The following is an 18,222-nucleotide window of genomic DNA, read 5'->3' as shown; positions in this document are numbered from 1 at the left end:
TATTTAATTAATGTTCGCCCCCGGGAGGCAGGGGGTGCATACAGGGACCTTTCTACAGAAAAGGAAACTGAGGCTCGGAGTAGACAGCCACCAAGGTCACACCGCAACTTCCGTGGCAGTGTTCCACCTTGCCATGACAGCGCCCCCGGTTTCCCAGGCCCCTTTTCTTTGCCAGATGGGGAAACCGAGGCCTGGCCCCTCGCCAGGGGGTTCCCCCCACTCCACCTCCCCTGCCCCAGGCCGCGACCCCGCGCGGGGGGGGGGCGGGGGCCAAGGTCACCGCGGCGGGCGGCCCGGGTGGGGACCGCAGGCTCCCCGGGCGCGCGCGTCCCCCCCTCGGCGGCGCGCACGGGGCTCGGGCGGCGGCGGCAGGTGGAGCCGGAGTCTCCGCGCAGCCGAGCCGCGGCCCCGCCGGCGTCGCCGCCATTAGACAATAGGAGCCGCGGCCGGGCGCGCGGGGAGGGCGGGGGCCGGGGCGCCGGGCCGGGCGCGGGCGGGGGCGCAGGAAGCGGCGAGGCCGGCGGGAGGCGCGGGACGCGGCGGCCCGGGAGCTGCCGATCGGCGCCGGGACAAAGGCGCGGCCGCCCGGCGCCCCGAGCAGCCCGAGCCGGGGCGCGCAGCCGGGGCGCAACCCGCGCCCCCCGCCGCGACTGACATGATGTTTCCACAAAGCAGGCATTCGGTAAGCGGGGCCCTGGCCCGGGACCCCTCCTCGGGGCCGGGTCTGATCCCCGGCCCTGCGCCCCGCACCCCTCGCGCGCTCTGAGCCCCGGATCCTGCTCCCCCCGATCCCGGCCTTGGCCCCACTCCGCCCTAGCCCCCGCCTGTGCGCCCTGACTCCCACAGCTGCCGGCCCCGCGCCCCCCCAACTCCGGACTCTACAGCTCCAGGCCCTGCGCCTCTCCAACACCAGGCCCGGCGCCCCCCCCAGCTCCAGGCCCTGCCCCCCCCCAGCTCCAGGCCCTGCCCCCCCCCAGCTCCAGGCCTTGCGCCCCAGCTCCGGATCCCGCACCCCCCAAGTTCCAGGCTCTGCGCCCCCAGCTCCGAGTCCTGCGAGCTGATCCCCACCACCCCGCAGCCGGCCCTGCACCCACCCAGGTCCCCGCGGCCCAGGCCTCCCACCCCAGCGGCTCCCCCCAACTCTCAATCCCGGTCTCCTACAGCTCTGGGCCCAGCGCACCCCCCCCACCTCCATTTCCAGCTCCCGGACACCCCCCCCCGTTCCTAGTGCCCCCCTCAGCTTCCGGAGCCAGCGCCTCCCGAGCTGCCGCCGGGCGCCCCCCACCGAGTGGGGCCGAGCCTCAGGCGGCCTTGGCCGCGGGCCTGGGGCGCTCCGGGCACCCCTCCAGGCACCTCCGGCGCGAGGCTGCTGTGGGGCCCTGCAGTAGCGGGATGGGGGGCCGATCCGAGGTGCACCCCTCCCGGAAGAAAGAAGGGTGCAGAAATTTTGAGTGGGCTTTCCCCCCCGCCGGGAAATTTCGGGTGCAGAGCTAGGCCCCTTCTCCAAGGGGACTTTGCGGGGTGGCCTCGATTCTCCCCCAAGTTGGGGCGGGGGCTCTCCTGACCCTCACCAGAGGTAATTAGGGCGCTGGCATATGCGCCCCAGGCGCTTCGATAGAGGGCGCACCCTGTCCCCCCCACGCCCAAGGCGGCCTTAAAGCGCACCCCAAGGCCTGGGGGGGGCGCGACGGAGGAGGGGCCCTGCGCGCCGCCCCCACCCTGGGTTCCTGGAGAGGCGGGGGCAGGAAGTGGGGCGGGGGGGGGGCTGTAAACAGGGCCCAGGAAGTGGGGCGCCGGCGGGTGGGGGGGGCGCCGCAGCTGTACGGGGCGGACCCAGCGAGGAGGGCGGTGCGTGACCCGGGCCTCCCCCTCCCCACGCACAGGGCTCCTCGCACCTCCCCCAGCAGCTCAAATTCACCACCTCGGACTCTTGCGACCGCATCAAAGACGAGTTCCAGCTCCTGCAGGCCCAGTACCACAGGTGAGCGGGGACCCTCCTCTCGGTGCACGCGCTCGGACACCACAGGGAGCGGCTTGGTGCACAGCCCCATTTCGCAGACAAGGAAATCGAGGCATAGCAATGTGAATTTGCTCAGAGACCCAGTTTAGGAGATCTCAGAACCCCCTCCCAGGGTCCAGGGTGGAAAACCCTTCCAAGGACTGGGGTCAGGGCAAGGACCCACCCCCTTCTCACTGCCTGGAAAAAAAAAGTCTGCACCGGGGGCATCCCCTGCCCAGCTCTTGCCCGTCTGTAAAGGGCTTTCGGTGTGCAGGTTCAGGGGCAGAGGCCAATACGATCCTTCAGCCCAGAGAGGTTAGGATTTGCCATGGGATGCACAGCAGAGGGCAGCAGAGTGAGATTGGAATCGCCTGGAGATCCGGGCGACCACTGTGGGGTCCAAGGCCACTAATCTGTGTGGTTTCAGGCCCCGTGGACCAGGTTTACACAGGCACCTCAAGTGTTCTCGGAGGGTCCTGGCTTTTTGCTAAGAAGAAAGACGAGTAGCAGTTTCTTTCTCGTACAAACATCTAACCTTTGGGTCATTTCTAGGGCTGAGGATTGAACATACATCCTCCTGGTAGCCTCCTTTTAATTTTTTTTTTTTTTCCCAGTTCTGGGGATGAACCCAGGGCCCCTCCCATGCACCACTGAGCTGCACACCAGCTTTTATGACTTGTTCTTTTCAGACAGGGTCTTGTTAAGTTACTGAGTTAGTTGTTCAGGGAGCTGGGTTCAAACTTGAATTCTCCTGCCTCAGCCTCCTGAGTAGCTAGGGTGACAGGCATGTGCCACCACTCTTGGTCCGTAGCCTTATTGTTGTGGCCTTGGGGGGGGGGGTTGAGACAGGGTCTTGCTATGTAACTCACGCTGGCCTTGAACTCTCAGAGATCCTCCTGCCTCAGCCTCCTGAGTGCTGGGATTATAGGCATACACCACCAAGTCTGGCATTTGTGCCCATTTTATTTTATTTTTTATTTATTTTTTGGTACCGGGGATCAAACTTGGAGTCTTGCACTTGTGAGGCAGGCTCCAGAACCACTGAGCTAAATCCCCGGCCCGATTTGTGCCCATTTTAAAAAGGAGAAAACAGGCACTGCTTGCTTCTGCTCCTTGGTGTGCAGATTAGGAGCTCTGGCTGCCAGGCTCGCCGGCCCCTGCCGCCTCCCATTGAGCCGTGGGGCTGACTGACTCCAGAAGCCAAGGGTCAGATTGTGCCACTGGGCCTTGTGACCTCCCAGCGGCCGGACACCCTCTCTGAGCTTTGGAGTCTGCATCTACTGACTTGGGGCTTCTCGCTGTGCAGAGAATGAGGATGCACCCTGAATGTTGGGGAGGCACTCGGGACTACACTCTGGTCTGGCTAGAAATTAATAGGCCAGAAACCCAGGACTCGGGGGTGAAGGTGCCAGCTCTCCACCCCTGAGCTCCACCCCTGTCCTTTTTTATTCCGAGAAGGGGTCTTGATAAATTGCTCAGGCTGGCCTCATACTCAGCATCCTTCTGCCTGAGCCTCCTGAATCGCTGGGATGACAGGCTGGGAGAACACAACCACTCTAGCTTCCTGCTTTTCCTTTTTTAATGGCACCAACAAATGCACCCTTTTTAATTTTTTTAAAATGTTCTATTTTCAAGCCAGGCCTGGTGGCCTGTAATCCCAGCACTCTGGGAAGCCGAGGCAGGGAGAAACAACAGGTTCCTGGGGTACAGACAGACGCAGGAGCATTTATGGAGCACTTACTGTATGTGAGGCACTGTTTGTTTGTTCATCTGTTTTCAGTGTTTTGAGTCAGGGTCTCACTTTGGAGTGCAAGTTGGGCTCAAACTCACAGTGTCCTCCTGCCTCAGCCTCCCAAGTTCTGGGATTATAGACATGCACCCCCACACCTGGCATTTTTTATTTCTTTTTGGTTTGTGAAGCACTATTTCAGAACTTTTCTCATCCCCAGTTCATTTAACTAATCCTCACCACCTACTCTGGGAGGCTGGTACTTAACAGGAGGAAAACTGGGGCCCAGAGAGGTTGAGGAGCCTCTCTAGGGTCACACAGCATAGAAATGGGGCCAAGGGCTGTTGGCAAACTCCTGACATCCCAGCACTGGGGCGGCTGAGGCAAGAGGGTTGCTGTGGGTTCAAGGGCAGCCTGGGCTACAGGGTCTATGTCTCAAACAAACACACAAAGAAATGGCAGGAATTGGGGAGACAGGTATGGTGGCACACTCTAATCTCAGCATTCTGGGAGGCTGAGGCAGGAGGATTCCCATGTTCAAGCCCAGTCTGGACTACTTAGCAATTTAGCAATACCCTGTCTAAAAATAAAAATAAAATAGGGCTGGGGATTAGCTCGGTGCCAAAACCCTGGGTTCGATCCTTGGAACCACAAGGAAGAAAAGACAGCAAGGGAGTTGTGAGCCCAGATGGTACAGATGGAGACTCCTGTGTGATACAGTAGAAAGTTGAAGGACAAAGGCTTTTATTCTTCTTTAGGTGGAACTGAGGTGAACCCGGGGCCTTTACACTGAGCTCCACTCCAGCTGTTTTTGTTTCATTTTATTTTGAGACAGGGTCTCCCTACATCACTAAGTTGCCCAGGCTGGGCTGGAACTTGGGGATCCTCCTGCCTCAGCCTCCCAGAGTGAGGATGACAGGCACGCGCCACCATGCCTGGCCTGAAGGACAAAGGCTCGAATGCCCACTGCCAGGGCCCTCTGAAAAGCACCCCCAAACTGTCTTCACTGTGGCTCCTGCTGCCTCCGCCCCAGGGAGTGTAGACACCTTGAGCCAGGCGCCCACCCCTGAGCTGTACCTGGTGGTTCCTGTGCCTCAGCTCTGGGAGCCAGGCTGCTTGTTGCTGTGTGACCTTGAGACCGTTCCTCACCCTCTCTGGTGTCCACTGCACACATGGAAAGTGGGAGCGACTTGATAATCATCAAGTCTCTGAGAGTCTTTGCTCTTCACTTTTTTTGTTTTTATTTTTTTGCCGTACTGGGGTCTGAAACCAGGGCCTTCACACGGAGCGACATCCCCAGGCCTTTTATGTTTTTTTGGAGGTTTTTTTGGTACCGGGGATCGAACTGGGGTCCTTGCGCCTGTGAAACCACTAAGCTAAATCCCCAGCCCTATGTTTTTTTTTTTATTTTGAGACAGAACCTCACTAATGTTGCCTAGCCTAGACTCCAACTTGAGATCCTCCCGCTTCAGCCTCCCTACCACCAGTGCGATCTGCAAAGGCGGCTTCGCGTAATCCCCCACTCTACAGTTAGGGAAACTGAGGCTCCCGCCCCGCCACAGAGAACCCACTGTGGCCATCAGTTCAGCCCCTACCCATGTGGCAGCCTGCAGTGGGTCATGCCCTTGCTGAGGACGCAGGGGGACCTCGGCCAGGGCCTCAGCCACCCAGTGCCTCTGTCCCTCTGTCCTCAGTCTGAAGCTGGAGTGTGACAAGCTGGCCAGCGAGAAGTCGGAGATGCAGCGCCACTATGTCATGGTAAGGTCCCCACCCCAGGGTGGCCGAGGACCCCCAACTGCCTGCCTGCTGGTGGCCCAGGCGCCAAACCGCACGGCCCCCAGGTCCCGCTGTCGTTGGCAGCGGCTGGCCGCAGGAGGCAGCACCAGGAACTGACGCGGGCATCTGTCCCTCCGCCCCCTCCGCACACCATTAACCCCTCTGTGCCCGGGCCAGGCACTGCTGCCACCACTCTGTGAGCCTGTGTTCTCCCGGCAAGCTGATCCAACCCTGTCTGTCCACACTGCCAGAACACACCCCCTCAAACCCCCACCCCTGTAGTCACCAGCCTAGCAGGGCCAGGGTCTCAGATCCCTCCCAGGCTTCGGGAAAGGCGGGGCCAGGCGCTGGGAGGGCATTGAATAAAGCCTGCTGCATGGGACATGTTGGCTGGGGCCTTGAAGAATGTGTAGGAGCCCGCTGGACAGAGATGGGAAAATTAAACACCAGCTGAACCCACAAATTTAGCTTTCTCCCCCCAGGAGCAATAGGTCGCCAAGGGAGGGTTTAGTGAAGAGGAGGGCCCCGGTCAGATCTGGGGCTTGACAAAAGAGGATTGCCCAAGCCCCAGAAGCAGACCCAGCAGGCTTTGTTTATCCTGGATTATTTATATGAGGAGGCCTCCTCCCCTGGAGTCTGGGCCACCCGCAGACAGGAGGTGGAAAGATAAAAGATTGAGGCCTGGAATGCGTGGGGGAGGGGCAGCCGGCCAGGTTCCTGCTCCAACCTGGGCCGGGCTGCCCGGCCTGTCTGTCCCCCACCTGCTGCCGGCCATGCCTTTGTCTTTGTCTCCATCCTGAGGCCCTGTTCCCGCCCATCTCTCCTCTCTCCCCCTCATAGTACTACGAGATGTCCTATGGCCTGAACATCGAGATGCACAAGCAGGTGGGCCCCCCTGCGCCCTCTCCCCCTCGGCCCTGCCCCTGCGCCCCACCAGTTGAGCCCTTCCCAGCCGCCCCCCCCTTCCTTTTTAATCTTTCGCAGCCCTGGGGGTGGAACCCAGGGCCTTTGCACTGAGCTCTATCCTGGCCTTTACATTTTTCATTTTGAGACGGGGTCTCAGTAGCTCCCGAGGCTGGCCTTGAACTTGAGCTCTTCCTGCCTCACCCACCCACAGTGCTTGGGGATGGCAGTGAGGAGCCACTGTATTCTGCTACCCAAACCCCCTTGTTTTTCAGGCTGCCCTGGGAGTTTTTTCTCCAGGAGCTGGAAGGGTGGAGAGTTTCCTCCCACACTGCTATCCTTGGTGACCCAGGGAGGGTGACATTTTACCCGTGGGCCAGGTGACTCCTCTGGCCTTGGAGTTTTGCCCTCTTTGCTGACCTGGCTAACAAGAGGACACCAGAGCCACCTGCCCTCGCCCCGCCCTCAGCCCCTCGGGTCCCTGACTGTCACTCTCTGCAGGCGGAGATCGTCAAGAGGCTGAACGGCATCTGTGCCCAGGTCCTGCCCTACCTCTCCCAGGAGGTGAGCACTGGGGCTCCCTTGAACTTCCTGTCCCTGAGCCCTGGAGGAAGCCGGGCTGGAGAGGCCCGCAGGAATCACCACCACCAGATGGCACCAAGTTTCCCTTAGAACCCCGGCACTGGGGATTGGACCCCAGGCTTCTGTACTGAGCTACATCCCAGGCCCTTTTTATTTTTTATTTTTAGACAAGGTTGTGCTAAGTTGCCCAGGTTGGTCTTGAACTTGAGATCCTCCTGCCTCAGCTTTCATAGTAGCTGGGATCAGTCATCTGCCACTGTGCGGCTCTTTGTTTCCTCTCCCAGCCCTGCCCCATCTCTGGGATTGCCCAGGGTCAGTTCTAGAAGGACACAGGAACAGCTCCAGACAGTAGAGGGTACTCGGAGCCCTTCACATCTAGACCAGACCTTTCCTTTCATAGCAGAGGCTCTCTGGTAGGCAAGGCAAAAAGGGAAATTGGTGGATCACAGTGGTAACCCTTGGCAGGAGAGACAAGCTTCCAAGCAGGACTGTGGGAGGAGATACCCTGAACCTAGATTCATATCTAGGAGCCCTCCCCAGCTGTGGAAGGAGAGGGGTTTAGATTGGGAGATCTCAAAGCAGAGTCTCTCAGCTCTCAGGGCCAGGGCTTCCCTGAACAAGCAGGGCAGGCAGGGTGGCACATACCTGTCATCCCAGCTACTCAGGAGGCTGAGGCAGGAGGATCATGATTTTGAGCCCACCCTAGGCAAGCTAGCAAGACCTTGTCTCAAAATAAAAGTAAATTAAAAGTGCTGCAGTTCTAGCTCGGCGGGGGGGGGGGGACTTCCCGGTACTGTTGGATAGGTTGGGCACTGCACAAAGACTTAATCTTTTACTGCTGTGCACATGGCTTTGATCATGACCCAGGTTCCTCTCATATACTTCAAAGGCCTTTTCCTAAGTTACCTGGCACCAATCTCTTGGAGTTTTCAGGGCTTCCCACTTGTCCCCATTTTGCCCGATGCAGAGACTGTTGCTTGGGAAGTGGCAGGATTGAGGGACACTAAAGCTACTGCAGGGGAATGGAGGGACGTTGATGGGGTGGGGCTTCCTTTCCTCCCCTTGTCCCATCCTGGCGAGGACGGGGTCACAAGCCCTGACCCCTCTTTGTCGCCAGCACCAGCAGCAGGTCCTGGGGGCCATCGAGAGGGCCAAGCAGGTCACGGCGCCCGAGCTGAATTCCATCATCCGGGTAGGTGCCTGGCCGCGGTGGGCGGGGCCCCCAGGGCGGAGGGCTGGGCGGGGCCGTGACCCACCTCTTCCTATGCCCCGCAGCAGCAGCTTCAGGCTCACCAGCTGTCGCAGCTGCAGGCCCTGGCGCTGCCCTTGACGCCCCTGCCCGTGGGGCTGCAGCCGCCGTCGCTGCCGGCCGTGAGTGCGGGCACCGGGCTGCTGTCGCTGTCGGCACTGGGCTCCCAGGCCCACCTGTCCAAGGAAGACAAGAACGGGCACGACGGCGACACCCACCAGGAGGACGACGGCGAGAAGTCCGATTAGCGGCGGCTGCGGCGGCCGGGGACGGGGAGGGCGGGGAGGGGAAACTGAGGCACAGAGAGACAGGAACGCAGATCACCAGACAGCTTAGCTCCGGATTGGCGACACTGGTAGTATTTATGGCCACTGCCGCCGCCAGCTGCTTGCTAGCCACCCCTAGGTTTTCTCCCGCCCCCAGCCATCCCCCCGCCCCCCCCCCCACTTTCTTCCCGCCTGAGGGGTGGCGGGTGGCAGGGCACCGGATCCCGCCCGCGGGGAGCAGAGCAAACCTCCGGGACCCCGGCACCCCGCCCCCATCTGCACAGTCGCTGACGTCTGTCCTCACGCCTGGCCTGCGGACACAGCTACAGCGCCCCGGCACTGCATGTACTCAATGCTACCAGCCCCTTCCCCGCCTGGGCGACCTGACTGCCCCCGCCCTGGGACCACTTCTTCCCCCACCTGCTCCAGTAGCCGGAGTCGCCCCCAAACCCACCCAGTCCTCCGCCCTCGCCCACGGAAGAAGGGGTCAAAGCCCGGCGTGGTGGCGCACACCTGTCCTCCCACCCCTCTGGGCGGCTGAGGCAGGAGGGTATCAAGTTCCAGCCCAACCTGGGTAACCTAGTGACTTAAGCGAGACCGAGTCTCAAAAACTGCAGAAAGGGGCTGGGGGTGGAGCTCAGTGCACAGGCCCTGGGTTCGATCCCCAGTACTGAAGGAAGAAAGAGTCTAGCCAGGACCAGCGGGGTGGGGGCGGCGCCCCAGGGATTTCCTTCTCCCCTTCCCAAATAAAGATGAGGGTACTAAAGCTGTCTTGGTTTTTATTTTATTATTTCGGGGTGTGTTTTTTTTCCTGTAATGATAGCTTGTCTTCTAAGAAAGGAGATATATTTAAAACAATTTTTTTAAGCACCCCTCCCCCCAGCTGTTTCTCTGTAGTCAGCTCCGTTTTTCTGTCTCTGATCTCGGGAGAAGGTGGGAAGCTGTGTGTACTGAGGCTGGGCTAGCTGTGCCTTTCAAATAAAGACATGAGAAGGTTGGTGGCCGCGTCCCTGCCTGTGTGTTGTGGGGGCGGGGACAGGGCTTCCCATCCAGTCACCCTCAGAAGTTTTAAGCCCCCTTTCTCTTCGGCCCCTGGCGACTGGGCAGGGGATGCAACCCAGGTCCTTTTAAAGTTACTAAGACAGGGTTGTGCTGAGCTCCCCCTGCTGGGCTTGAACTTCAGATCCTCCTGCCTCAGCCTCCACAGTAGCATCATTGTATCTGGCTTAGTCATCTGTTTTGGGCAGTGTGGGCAAGGGACTCAGAGGCCAAGGTGTCACTTTGCCAATAAATGGGCCGGCCACTCATGGTGTTCTTAGAAACAGATCCTCCCTGCCTGTGCCTCAGTTCCCCCTTCCCAGGAAACAGCCTGTCAGATCTGGGCCCATTGCTTCACTCAAGCTGAGTCACATCTGAGGAAGCCCTCAGTCCACCCTTCCTGGTGACAGCCACTTGGTCACTGTGGGACTTGGCTCAAGGTGGGAACCTTGGGCTCCCCACCCAGAAAGTGGGGAACAGGATGACAAGCCCCTACCAGGTGGCGTCCCAGCCTGAGGGAGCTGGACACATTGGCAGTGACAGCTGGCCTTTGTCCCCAAGGGGAGAATGACTCCACCTAGCCCTCCTACAGCCAGGTCGCTGGTAAAATTATCCTTGTGGTTGGGGCACAGCAGTGGGCTCATGTGGGCCCCAGCACTCTAGGAGGCTGAGGCAGGGGGATCTCAAGTTCAAGCCCACCCTGGCCAACTTAGAGACCCTCTCAAAATTTTTAAAAAGGCTAAAAAAAAAAAAAGGCTGGGATGAAACTCAGTGTGAAGACCGTGGGTTCCACCCTCGATACCCCCACCCCATGAAGGCCAGGGCAGCTGCGCAGCGCCGTGGGGGGGGGGCAATGTGGGGGACACGCTGAATCTCCCACTCCTGACACTGCAGGTGGGCAAAGTCACAACCCCATGGGTTTCTGGGGCTGCAGGGAGGCGGGGGCGGAGGCGCTGCGGGTTCCCCTCCTCTCAGCCCCTGGCGCTGGCGACCTCGGCTAATTGATCGGCTAATGGGCCCCGCGCTGGCGCCTAATGAGGCGGGGAGGGAGGGGAGGGGGAGGGGCTTGATGCTCTCAGCTCCCGCCCGGGCCTTGGGGCCCAAGGCACAGTGGTGACCGGCAGCGAGCGACCCTTTCTGACCACCCCATTCTCAAGACCCCATGGCACAGGCCACCTGTCATCCCAGCACTCTGAGAGGCTGAGGCAGGAGGTACACAGGGTCAAGCCCAGCCCAGCAACTTGGTGACCTAAAGAAGACCCTGTCTCAAAAAAAAAAAAAAAAGAAAAAAGACCCCACCCCTTCTGGGCAGTCCCTGGCCCCGCCCCTCTGGGACTTCCCAGTAGGGATCTGAAGGGGGGCGGTGAAGACCAGGACAGACAGCATTTTCTGTGCCTCGGTTTCCCCATCCACACAATTGCTCCGCTGTCCTCAGTGCCCAGGACCAGACTGCAGCTTGGGGACTCCTGGGCCTTCACCCACCCCTGCCCCAGAGCTAGGCCAGACCCTAGCTCCTGACTGGGGTTCCCAGCTCAGCTAGAAGGTGAAGCTCATTCAGGTGATCCCAGCACTCAGGAGGCTGAGGCAAGAAGACCACTGCAAAGGGCCGGGGATTTAGCTCAGTGGTTCTGCTGCCTGCCTTGGAAGCGCAATGTCCCGAGTTTGATCCCCAGTACCAAAAAAAAAACAAAGAAAAAGAAAGTTTGGGGGCGGGGATTTAGCTCAGTGGTTTCACTGCCTGCTGCGCAAGCTCAAGGACCCAAGTTCGATCCCCGGTACCAAAAAAAATTTAATTAATTAATTAATTAATTTAAAAGAGGGAAAGAAAGAAGGCTCAGACTCCAACTGACTTGCCCAAGTGTATACAGCCAAGGAATCTGGATTCAAAAGCAAGGACATTCAGATTCTTGGTTTTGGTTTATGAGGGGAAATCAAGAAATTTCCAGACTCAGTGAGTGTGGGGAGCAGGAAGGCTGGGAAGATGGGGGCTGCAGGTTCCAGCAAGGCTGGGCGGGAGAGGGGGTGGCCGGGGGTCTCCTGGGCTGCCAGGCTCCGCCGCTGTGGGCCACCTTCCTTCTGGCCCCTCCTGGCCTCCTCCCCCCGTGCCAGGACCCAGCTTGGTCCCCACTGAGGGCCTTGCCCCCTTCTCCTTCGCCCTGTATCTTCCCGGCATTGCTACCTCGGATGCCCCACATCGAGCAGGTGCCAAGGGACTTGGAAGAGAACATGGCAGAGCCAGCAAGATAGGTGATGTGGGCCAGCGTGGAATCCTGCCAGGGCCCTGGGGAGCTGGGGCACTCAGAGCCATGGAAGGTGCTTGAGCAGGGGAGGTACTGTCTGGATGTATATAGCTACCAAGATGTTTTGGGGTTTTGAGGGGCCACAGGTGGCCAGGTTGGAGGGGAGCCTGAGGCAGAAGCTCTGGAACAGCCTTTGTGACAAGGAGGTGTTTTCTGATAAAACCTGCAGAAAGCACAACACTTAGGAGGGTGAAGCAGGAGGATCACAAGTTCAAGGCCAGCCTGGGCAACTTGGCAAGAGAGACCCTTCATTGCCACATGCAGAATGTCCCAGGTTTGGGCCCGAGCAGACCAGAAAGACATCAGCAAACCTATAGCAGGGTGAAGTCTGATCCTGCACTGGAAGTGTACAAGACAGCTGGCCATGGTGTGAGCAGAGGTGACAGCAAGTGCAAAGGCCCTGAGGAGCCCCTGGTTGGCATTTTGGAAGGTATGGGGCTCAGATGACTCAGACAGAGGCAGGGAGCCTGGATTTTATTGTGAGGGGAATGGGGAGCTATGGAAGGTTCTTGAGCTGGGGGAGAGGTGAGAGCTGATCCACATTTCAGTGGGTGATCAGAGACTGAGGAGGAAGGGAGAAGATGCAGCCCAGCTGTGGAGTGTGAGGTTGAAATGGAAGAAAAGGGCCCGTTGGGACAGGATCGGGGAACAAATGACTCTCTTCAACTTCTGTAAAGATTCTGATACCAATTCTTTTTTCTTTCTTTTCTTTTCTTTTTTGGTTTGTTTATTTGAGACAGGATCTCACAGGTGGGCCTCAAACTCCTGCCCGACAGACTTTCCTGCTGCAGCCTCCGGCGTGCTGGGATGACAGGCATGCGCCACCACGTGGGGCTGTGAAAAGCCTGACCCTGGGCCCATTGTGAATTTAGGACCAAGGGAGCCAGAAAGGCTCTGCCACCCAAGGCTGTCCACTTCCCTGCTTCACGGAGGCTGCCCGATCTTTCCCCTGCCTGCTTTATGTGAGGGGGGAGTTAAATGCAGCCCTCAAATTCGGCAACTCCTAAGCACTCTGCAAAACCCTAGATTAAGCACCCACCACCATCCAATGTCGAGGACCCGTTTCCACCTTCCCAAACAGCCATCTCATTCCTCCCTGCTTTCCACATCCCCACCTCCTGGTCTGGTCCTCTCTCTGCCCCAGCGCTGACTACAGGGGGGTGTGGGGTTCTGCTGTCTTTCCCTCCTCCCACTCAATCCTATATGGGGGACTGAACCCAGTGCCTTCACACTGAGCTCCATCCCCAGGCCTTTTTATTTTTTGAGACAGGGTCTCCATAATTTGATAAGTTGCCCAGGCTGAAGTGGAACTTGGGATCCTCCTGCCTTAGCCTCCCAGAGCTGGGATCACGGGTGTGCACCACGGAGGCTGGCCCTCCTCCCAAATTTGGAAGCCCCCACTTTGAGTCCCCAGTAGGGCCTTGCCCTGGCTGTTCACTTGTACAACAGCCCAGAGAATTGGCTTCATGAATGAATCTTGACAAGTAAGGAAACTGAGGCCCAGAGAACGGGCCTGTCTTCAGCTGGGGGAAGGGGGTACCCCGTGTGTGCTGTGTGTGTGTGCGTGTGTGTGTGCGCGGTTTTTCCACGGGGTGGGGGTGCGGGTGGGCTCACGGCCAAGGAGGGGGGGACAACTGAATGAGGCTCACAGAGGTCACCCGTAAGCCCGGGGCCCAGCTGGCTGGTGGCCCAGGTGCTCGGCTGGGGGGCGCGGGAGGCCGAGGTGGCGGTGTCGGAAGCCAAAGGCTTGGCCTCCCCGAGGGAGCCGCTTTCCCGGCCCGGGTCGGATCGATGGGCTGTAATTATACCGCGCCCGGGCCCGGAGCCGGCGGGGAGGGAGCGGGAGCTGGCAGGAGGCTGGAGCGGGCGGGGGCGCGGGTTGCAGACTGCGGGACCCACGTTACTTTGATTGACAGCGCGAGCCGGCGCGGTGCGCGAGCGCTGCTGGGACTTGTAGTCTTTCCCCAGAACCCCAACGCTAGTCTCCTCTGAAGTCTGCGCTCGGGGAAACTGAGGTATCGACTCCAGCAGCCCCCACCTGCAATGTATGCCCATCCCTCCTCTCTCTGGAGACAAAAGTGAGCCCGCCCCAGGAGCCTCTCAGCTCGGGTTAGGAGTCTTACTTCTTCCTTGGGTGTCCAGCCTGACTTCATTGCTCCGTGCCTCTGTTTACCTATCTGTAAAATAGGGCCAAACGCGCAGCTTCTGCGTTCATGGGGGAGCGGGGTTTTAAGTGGGCACAGAGATTCTTCTTTTTAAGGGGAGACCCGTCAGCCTTAGCGGATGCCTCCGTTTGGGGACAATGATCGCGCCGCACCCCGCCTCCCATCCAGCCGGCCTCGGGCGTCCACGAGGGTCTGCGGGAGGGGAGGGGGAGCCATGCTCGCCAGACCCCGCTGGGAGCGCCTGGCCGCCTTCTGATTGGCCCAGGCGATCTGATCGCCTTCTGCCATTGGTTACCGGTATCCTGCTCTCCATTGGCCATCTTCTCTTGTGACGTCACGGACCCATGTGGGATCACCGCGAGCGGATTGGCTGGCACCCCCAGCCAACCACCGCGGAGAAAGGAATTTCCACAGTAGCAGGGGCGGTGAGGCTGATTTAAGGTGGTCTGAGCAATCCAGGGTCCCAGGCTGTTTCTCAGCTTTTTTCTTTCTTTTTTTTTTTTTCCCTTTCTCTCTCTCTCTCTTTTTTTTTTTTTTTTAAACCCAGATCCACATCATAAAAACTCAGCTGGGAACCAGGGGCTGAGCCTTTCTCTGTAGTGGGAGGAAAACGATTGCAAGCAGCTTTTCCTCATTTTTGCAAATCTTTTTCCAATTCTGCAGATGGGGAAATTGAGGCCTGTATAGGTGGACCCGGAAGCCCGTCCTCCATGGCGCAGGCTGAGCCTGGCTCCGGGCTCTCGGAGCTGGAATCGGCCCTGGTTGCTAACTCCAGCCTGGGGTCCTTCTCCTGCTTCCTTCTGGGCAAGAGAGTCAGCAGTCACAGGAGCTTGGGGTCCCCCAGCATTGCACAGGCCGCCCTGGGCTGAGACCCCAAATCCCACCCAAAGCTAGGCATGAAAAAGGCTCTGGCAGCGCAGAGTCACCAGGGAAGGTGTGTGTGGTCTGTGGCTTCTCTGGCCAGCCACAAATCTGTTCTTAGCTTCCCTGTGGAGCTGCCTGGCAGCGGGGACCAGGCAGAAGGCGGGGACACCCGCCCCCCCCCCCCCCAGCGCGCGCCAGGCAGCCCCCCCCCAACCCTGCAGCCCTAGCTCCCTCCCTTTGTCCTCTCACCGACTGTGGTCTCCTTCCCAAGCCCTGCAAGCCCTCTCCTGGCAAGGCCTGAGGCTGGGTCCTTTCTGTAGTGTGAGGAGGTGGTGATAGAATAAATGGCCTTTATCTGGGAGCCTGGAGGCTGGGGAGGTGGCTTTTGGAGGAGAAGGCTGTGGGTTGGCCATGAAAGTAGGGTTTTTCACCAGGCAGAAAAAGAGAGGGAGGGAATTCCAGGGAGAGGTAACAGCCCAGAGAAGGCAGGTTGGCTGTGTGTAATCCTGGTACTTATTCTGGGAGGCTGAGGCAGGAGCATCCCAAAATTCCAGCCTATCCCGAGCAACTTAGTGACTTAGGGAGACCCTGTCTGAAAACAAAAAAAATAAAAAGGGCTAGGGATGTAGCTCAATGTCAAGGTCCTGTGCTCAACCCCCAGTACAAGGACAGAGAGACCTAATTCCATTATGTCTGGAGCAGAGAGGCGGAGTGTCAATTCACAGAGGGAGGGGAAGCTGGTGAACAAAACAAACATCCTCTTCTGGCCTGAAGAGCTGGAAACTTGTTCCTGAAGCTGACAGGGAGCTATGTCAGGATTTAGAATGAGGGAGGGCCAGATCAAACCTGAAGTTCTCAGAAGGAAGGATGGCTTGTGGTCCAGACAGGAGAGCAGGCCGGGCTGGTAGCAAGGCAGGGACTGTGGCTGGGCTACTGGGCCCAGCTCTGGGGGTGAGGTGGAGCTGACAGGGCCAGGGCCAGGTCTAGGGGAGGTGCTGCAAATGTCCAGGGGTTGAGAGGTGCTGGGTGAGATGCCCAGTTGGTGCTGGGCCCATGGGACTGGCTCTCAGGGGCAGCGGAGTGCCTTAGTGGCCTCTTTGTAACATTGAAAGCTCTGAACAGGTTTGCCATCCGTGGTTACAGCATCCATTCTTGTGCAGGTGGCCACCAAAGCCTCCAGGGCCATTCGGTGTCCCAGAGGCCGGGTGGCATTCAGGTGACTATACTTGTTTTTTTATCTTTTCGTACCAGGGATCGAACTCGGGTCCTTGCACTTGCGCAGCAGGCAGCAAAACCACTGAGCTAAATTCCCGACCCTCAGGTGACTATGCTAAATGAAGAAAGAGCCCCAGCCCCGTGCTCAACAGGGAATGAGGGCCACTAGATCTGGAAGGTACTGGCGAGGAGGAGGCCAAAGAAGCTCCCACAAACCAGGTGTGGTGGCACATCTGTGACCCTAGCACTCAGGAGGCTAAGACAGAAGGATTGCCACAAGTCCGAGGCCAGCCTGGGCTACATAGTGAGTTCAAGGGGAGCCTGAACTATGCACAGCGAGACCCTGTTTCAAGAAACAAAAACCAAAAATGAAACCGAACCAAAAAAACCCAGAAAAGCTCCCAGAAGTTACAGGGTGGAAGGGGGCACTCGGGTGGGGTGTTACTATTTGGAAACAGGGTCCAGGGAGCAGAGGGTTCGGAATTAGGTTCCCCCAGACCCGAGAACCCAGAATCAGGAACTCGGCATCGAGGCTTTGTGTGTGGAAAGCCTGGTTTCTTAGCCTCTGAGCAGGTAGTGTGGCCAGGGATTTCTGGCAGCACCCAGAGAACTCATTTCTTTCCCTCACCCCATTGCCTGTTCACATTTTGAGCATTTGCTTCATGCAGGCCCCACAGGGACCAAGATATCTCGGCCCCTGGACACCCTGGGGAGGGAGACAAAGAAGAAACAGAACAACCCAAAGATAAACATAATCATTTAAAAAAGATATTCCGCTGTCCCAGAGCTGGGTGGCTGCCCGCGCCAAAGTTCAAGGCCAGCCTGGACAGCACAGTGAGACTCTATCTGAGAAAACCTGGAAAAACCAGTGCACACCTGTCTGTCATCCCAGCACTCAGAAGGCAGGGGGACAGCGGAGAGTTTGAGGCCAGCCTGAGCAATATAGTGAGTTCAAGCCCAGCCTGAACTACATAGTGAGACCTTGTCTCAAAAAAACAAAGAAATAAAAAATACCCTCACAGGAGCAGGGAAGAGAGACAGAACAGGATGGCATTTCAGAATACCAGCTTGGGAGGGGTGGAAGTGGATCCAAGGGATGGCCAGGAGCAGGGCCCCTTCTGAGGAGGGAACATTTGGACTCAGACATGAATGATGAGAAGCCAGGGAAAAGATGCAGGAAGTGCAAAGGCCCTGAGGCAGAATCACATGACCCAGGCAGTAAGCAAGGTTAAAACAATGGGAGTGGGGTTCGTGGTGGGGGCACAGGGGTGGGAGTTTGTACAGAGACTTGTGGGAAGAGACAGGAGGTTGAATATTCTTTTTCTTTATTTTCTTTTTTTTTTTGGTACCAGGGATAGAACTCGGGACCTTGCGCTTTCGAGGCAGGCGCCAGAACCACTGAGCTAAATCCCTGGCCCTCTATTTATTTTCGAAGAGCTGGGGATCAAATCTGTGGGCAGGTGGTTTGGCACTGACCTCAGCTGCGGAATTGATTTTGTTTGAGTGTGTGACAGGGTCTCGCTATGTAGCCCAGGCTGGCCTTAAACTCTTGGCATCCTCCTGCCTCAGCCTCCCCAGTGCTGGGATGACAGGAGTGCACCACCACTCCTAGCTTCTGGATTTGACTTTGATGGCAGTGGGGAGTCACGAGATACTCCAGCACACACGTGTGGCCCTGAGCACACATTTGGGTGGCTCCTTGCCTTTCCTCCTCCTTTAACAGTCTCTTCTCCATGAGCTGCTCTGGACACACTGGAGCGGCAGGGCCTGTGAGTTAATCTCTCTCCTACTCTGCTGTGGTCCCCGTTTCTCCTGAGTCAGCTCACACAGGGCTGGGATCTGCTCTCCTTTCTCCTCCCTGTATCCCGGGGCCCTGTCGCAGGACAGTAAAACTGATGTTCAAGGGCCTTTGTACCTGCTGGCTGCTTCACCTGCCTAAGGTGAGCCTGAACACTAATTCAATGGATTCTCCCCCAAATTTGTTCCCCCACTGTGCCCAGTGCTTAGAGCTGTCCCATCTGCACTAGGTAGGCACTTAGCATGTGATTGTTGATTGACTTAGTCAGGGACTCTGAGGTTTTTTATATGCAAGATGGGAGCCAGAGCCCCCTCCCGAGGAGCTCAGGTATTGGGCTG

At 58.3% G+C, this 18,222-nt stretch overlaps 1 protein-coding gene across 2 annotated transcripts; it reads left to right on the top strand.

Annotated features, from left to right (window-relative positions):
- Nucleotides 1-334: 334 nt before the first annotated feature.
- Tle5 (TLE family member 5, transcriptional modulator) lies at nt 335-9,270 on the top strand. Of its 2 annotated transcripts, none has more exons than XM_004865825.4 (7): nt 335-682; nt 1,884-1,981; nt 5,423-5,486; nt 6,345-6,389; nt 6,909-6,971; nt 8,107-8,181; nt 8,265-9,270. In XM_004865825.4, the coding sequence occupies exons 1-7, from the start codon at nt 656-658 to the stop codon at nt 8,484-8,486; spliced, it is 594 nt and encodes a 197-aa protein (XP_004865882.1). In that variant the 5' UTR covers nt 335-655; the 3' UTR covers nt 8,487-9,270. The 2 variants fall into 2 exon arrangements, with proteins under 2 accessions (XP_004865882.1, XP_004865883.1); XM_004865826.4 differs by having other exon boundaries at nt 344-682; nt 8,268-9,270.
- Nucleotides 9,271-18,222: the final 8,952 nt, after the last annotated feature.

The sequence above is a fragment of the Heterocephalus glaber genome, unplaced genomic scaffold (assembly GCF_053883595.1).
Source record: "Heterocephalus glaber isolate CG9 unplaced genomic scaffold, H.glaber_assembly_v1.0 deba00001760, whole genome shotgun sequence".
In the NCBI taxonomy this organism is placed as follows: domain Eukaryota; kingdom Metazoa; phylum Chordata; class Mammalia; order Rodentia; family Bathyergidae; genus Heterocephalus; species Heterocephalus glaber.
This window is presented reverse-complemented; position numbering and strand designations above follow the sequence as displayed.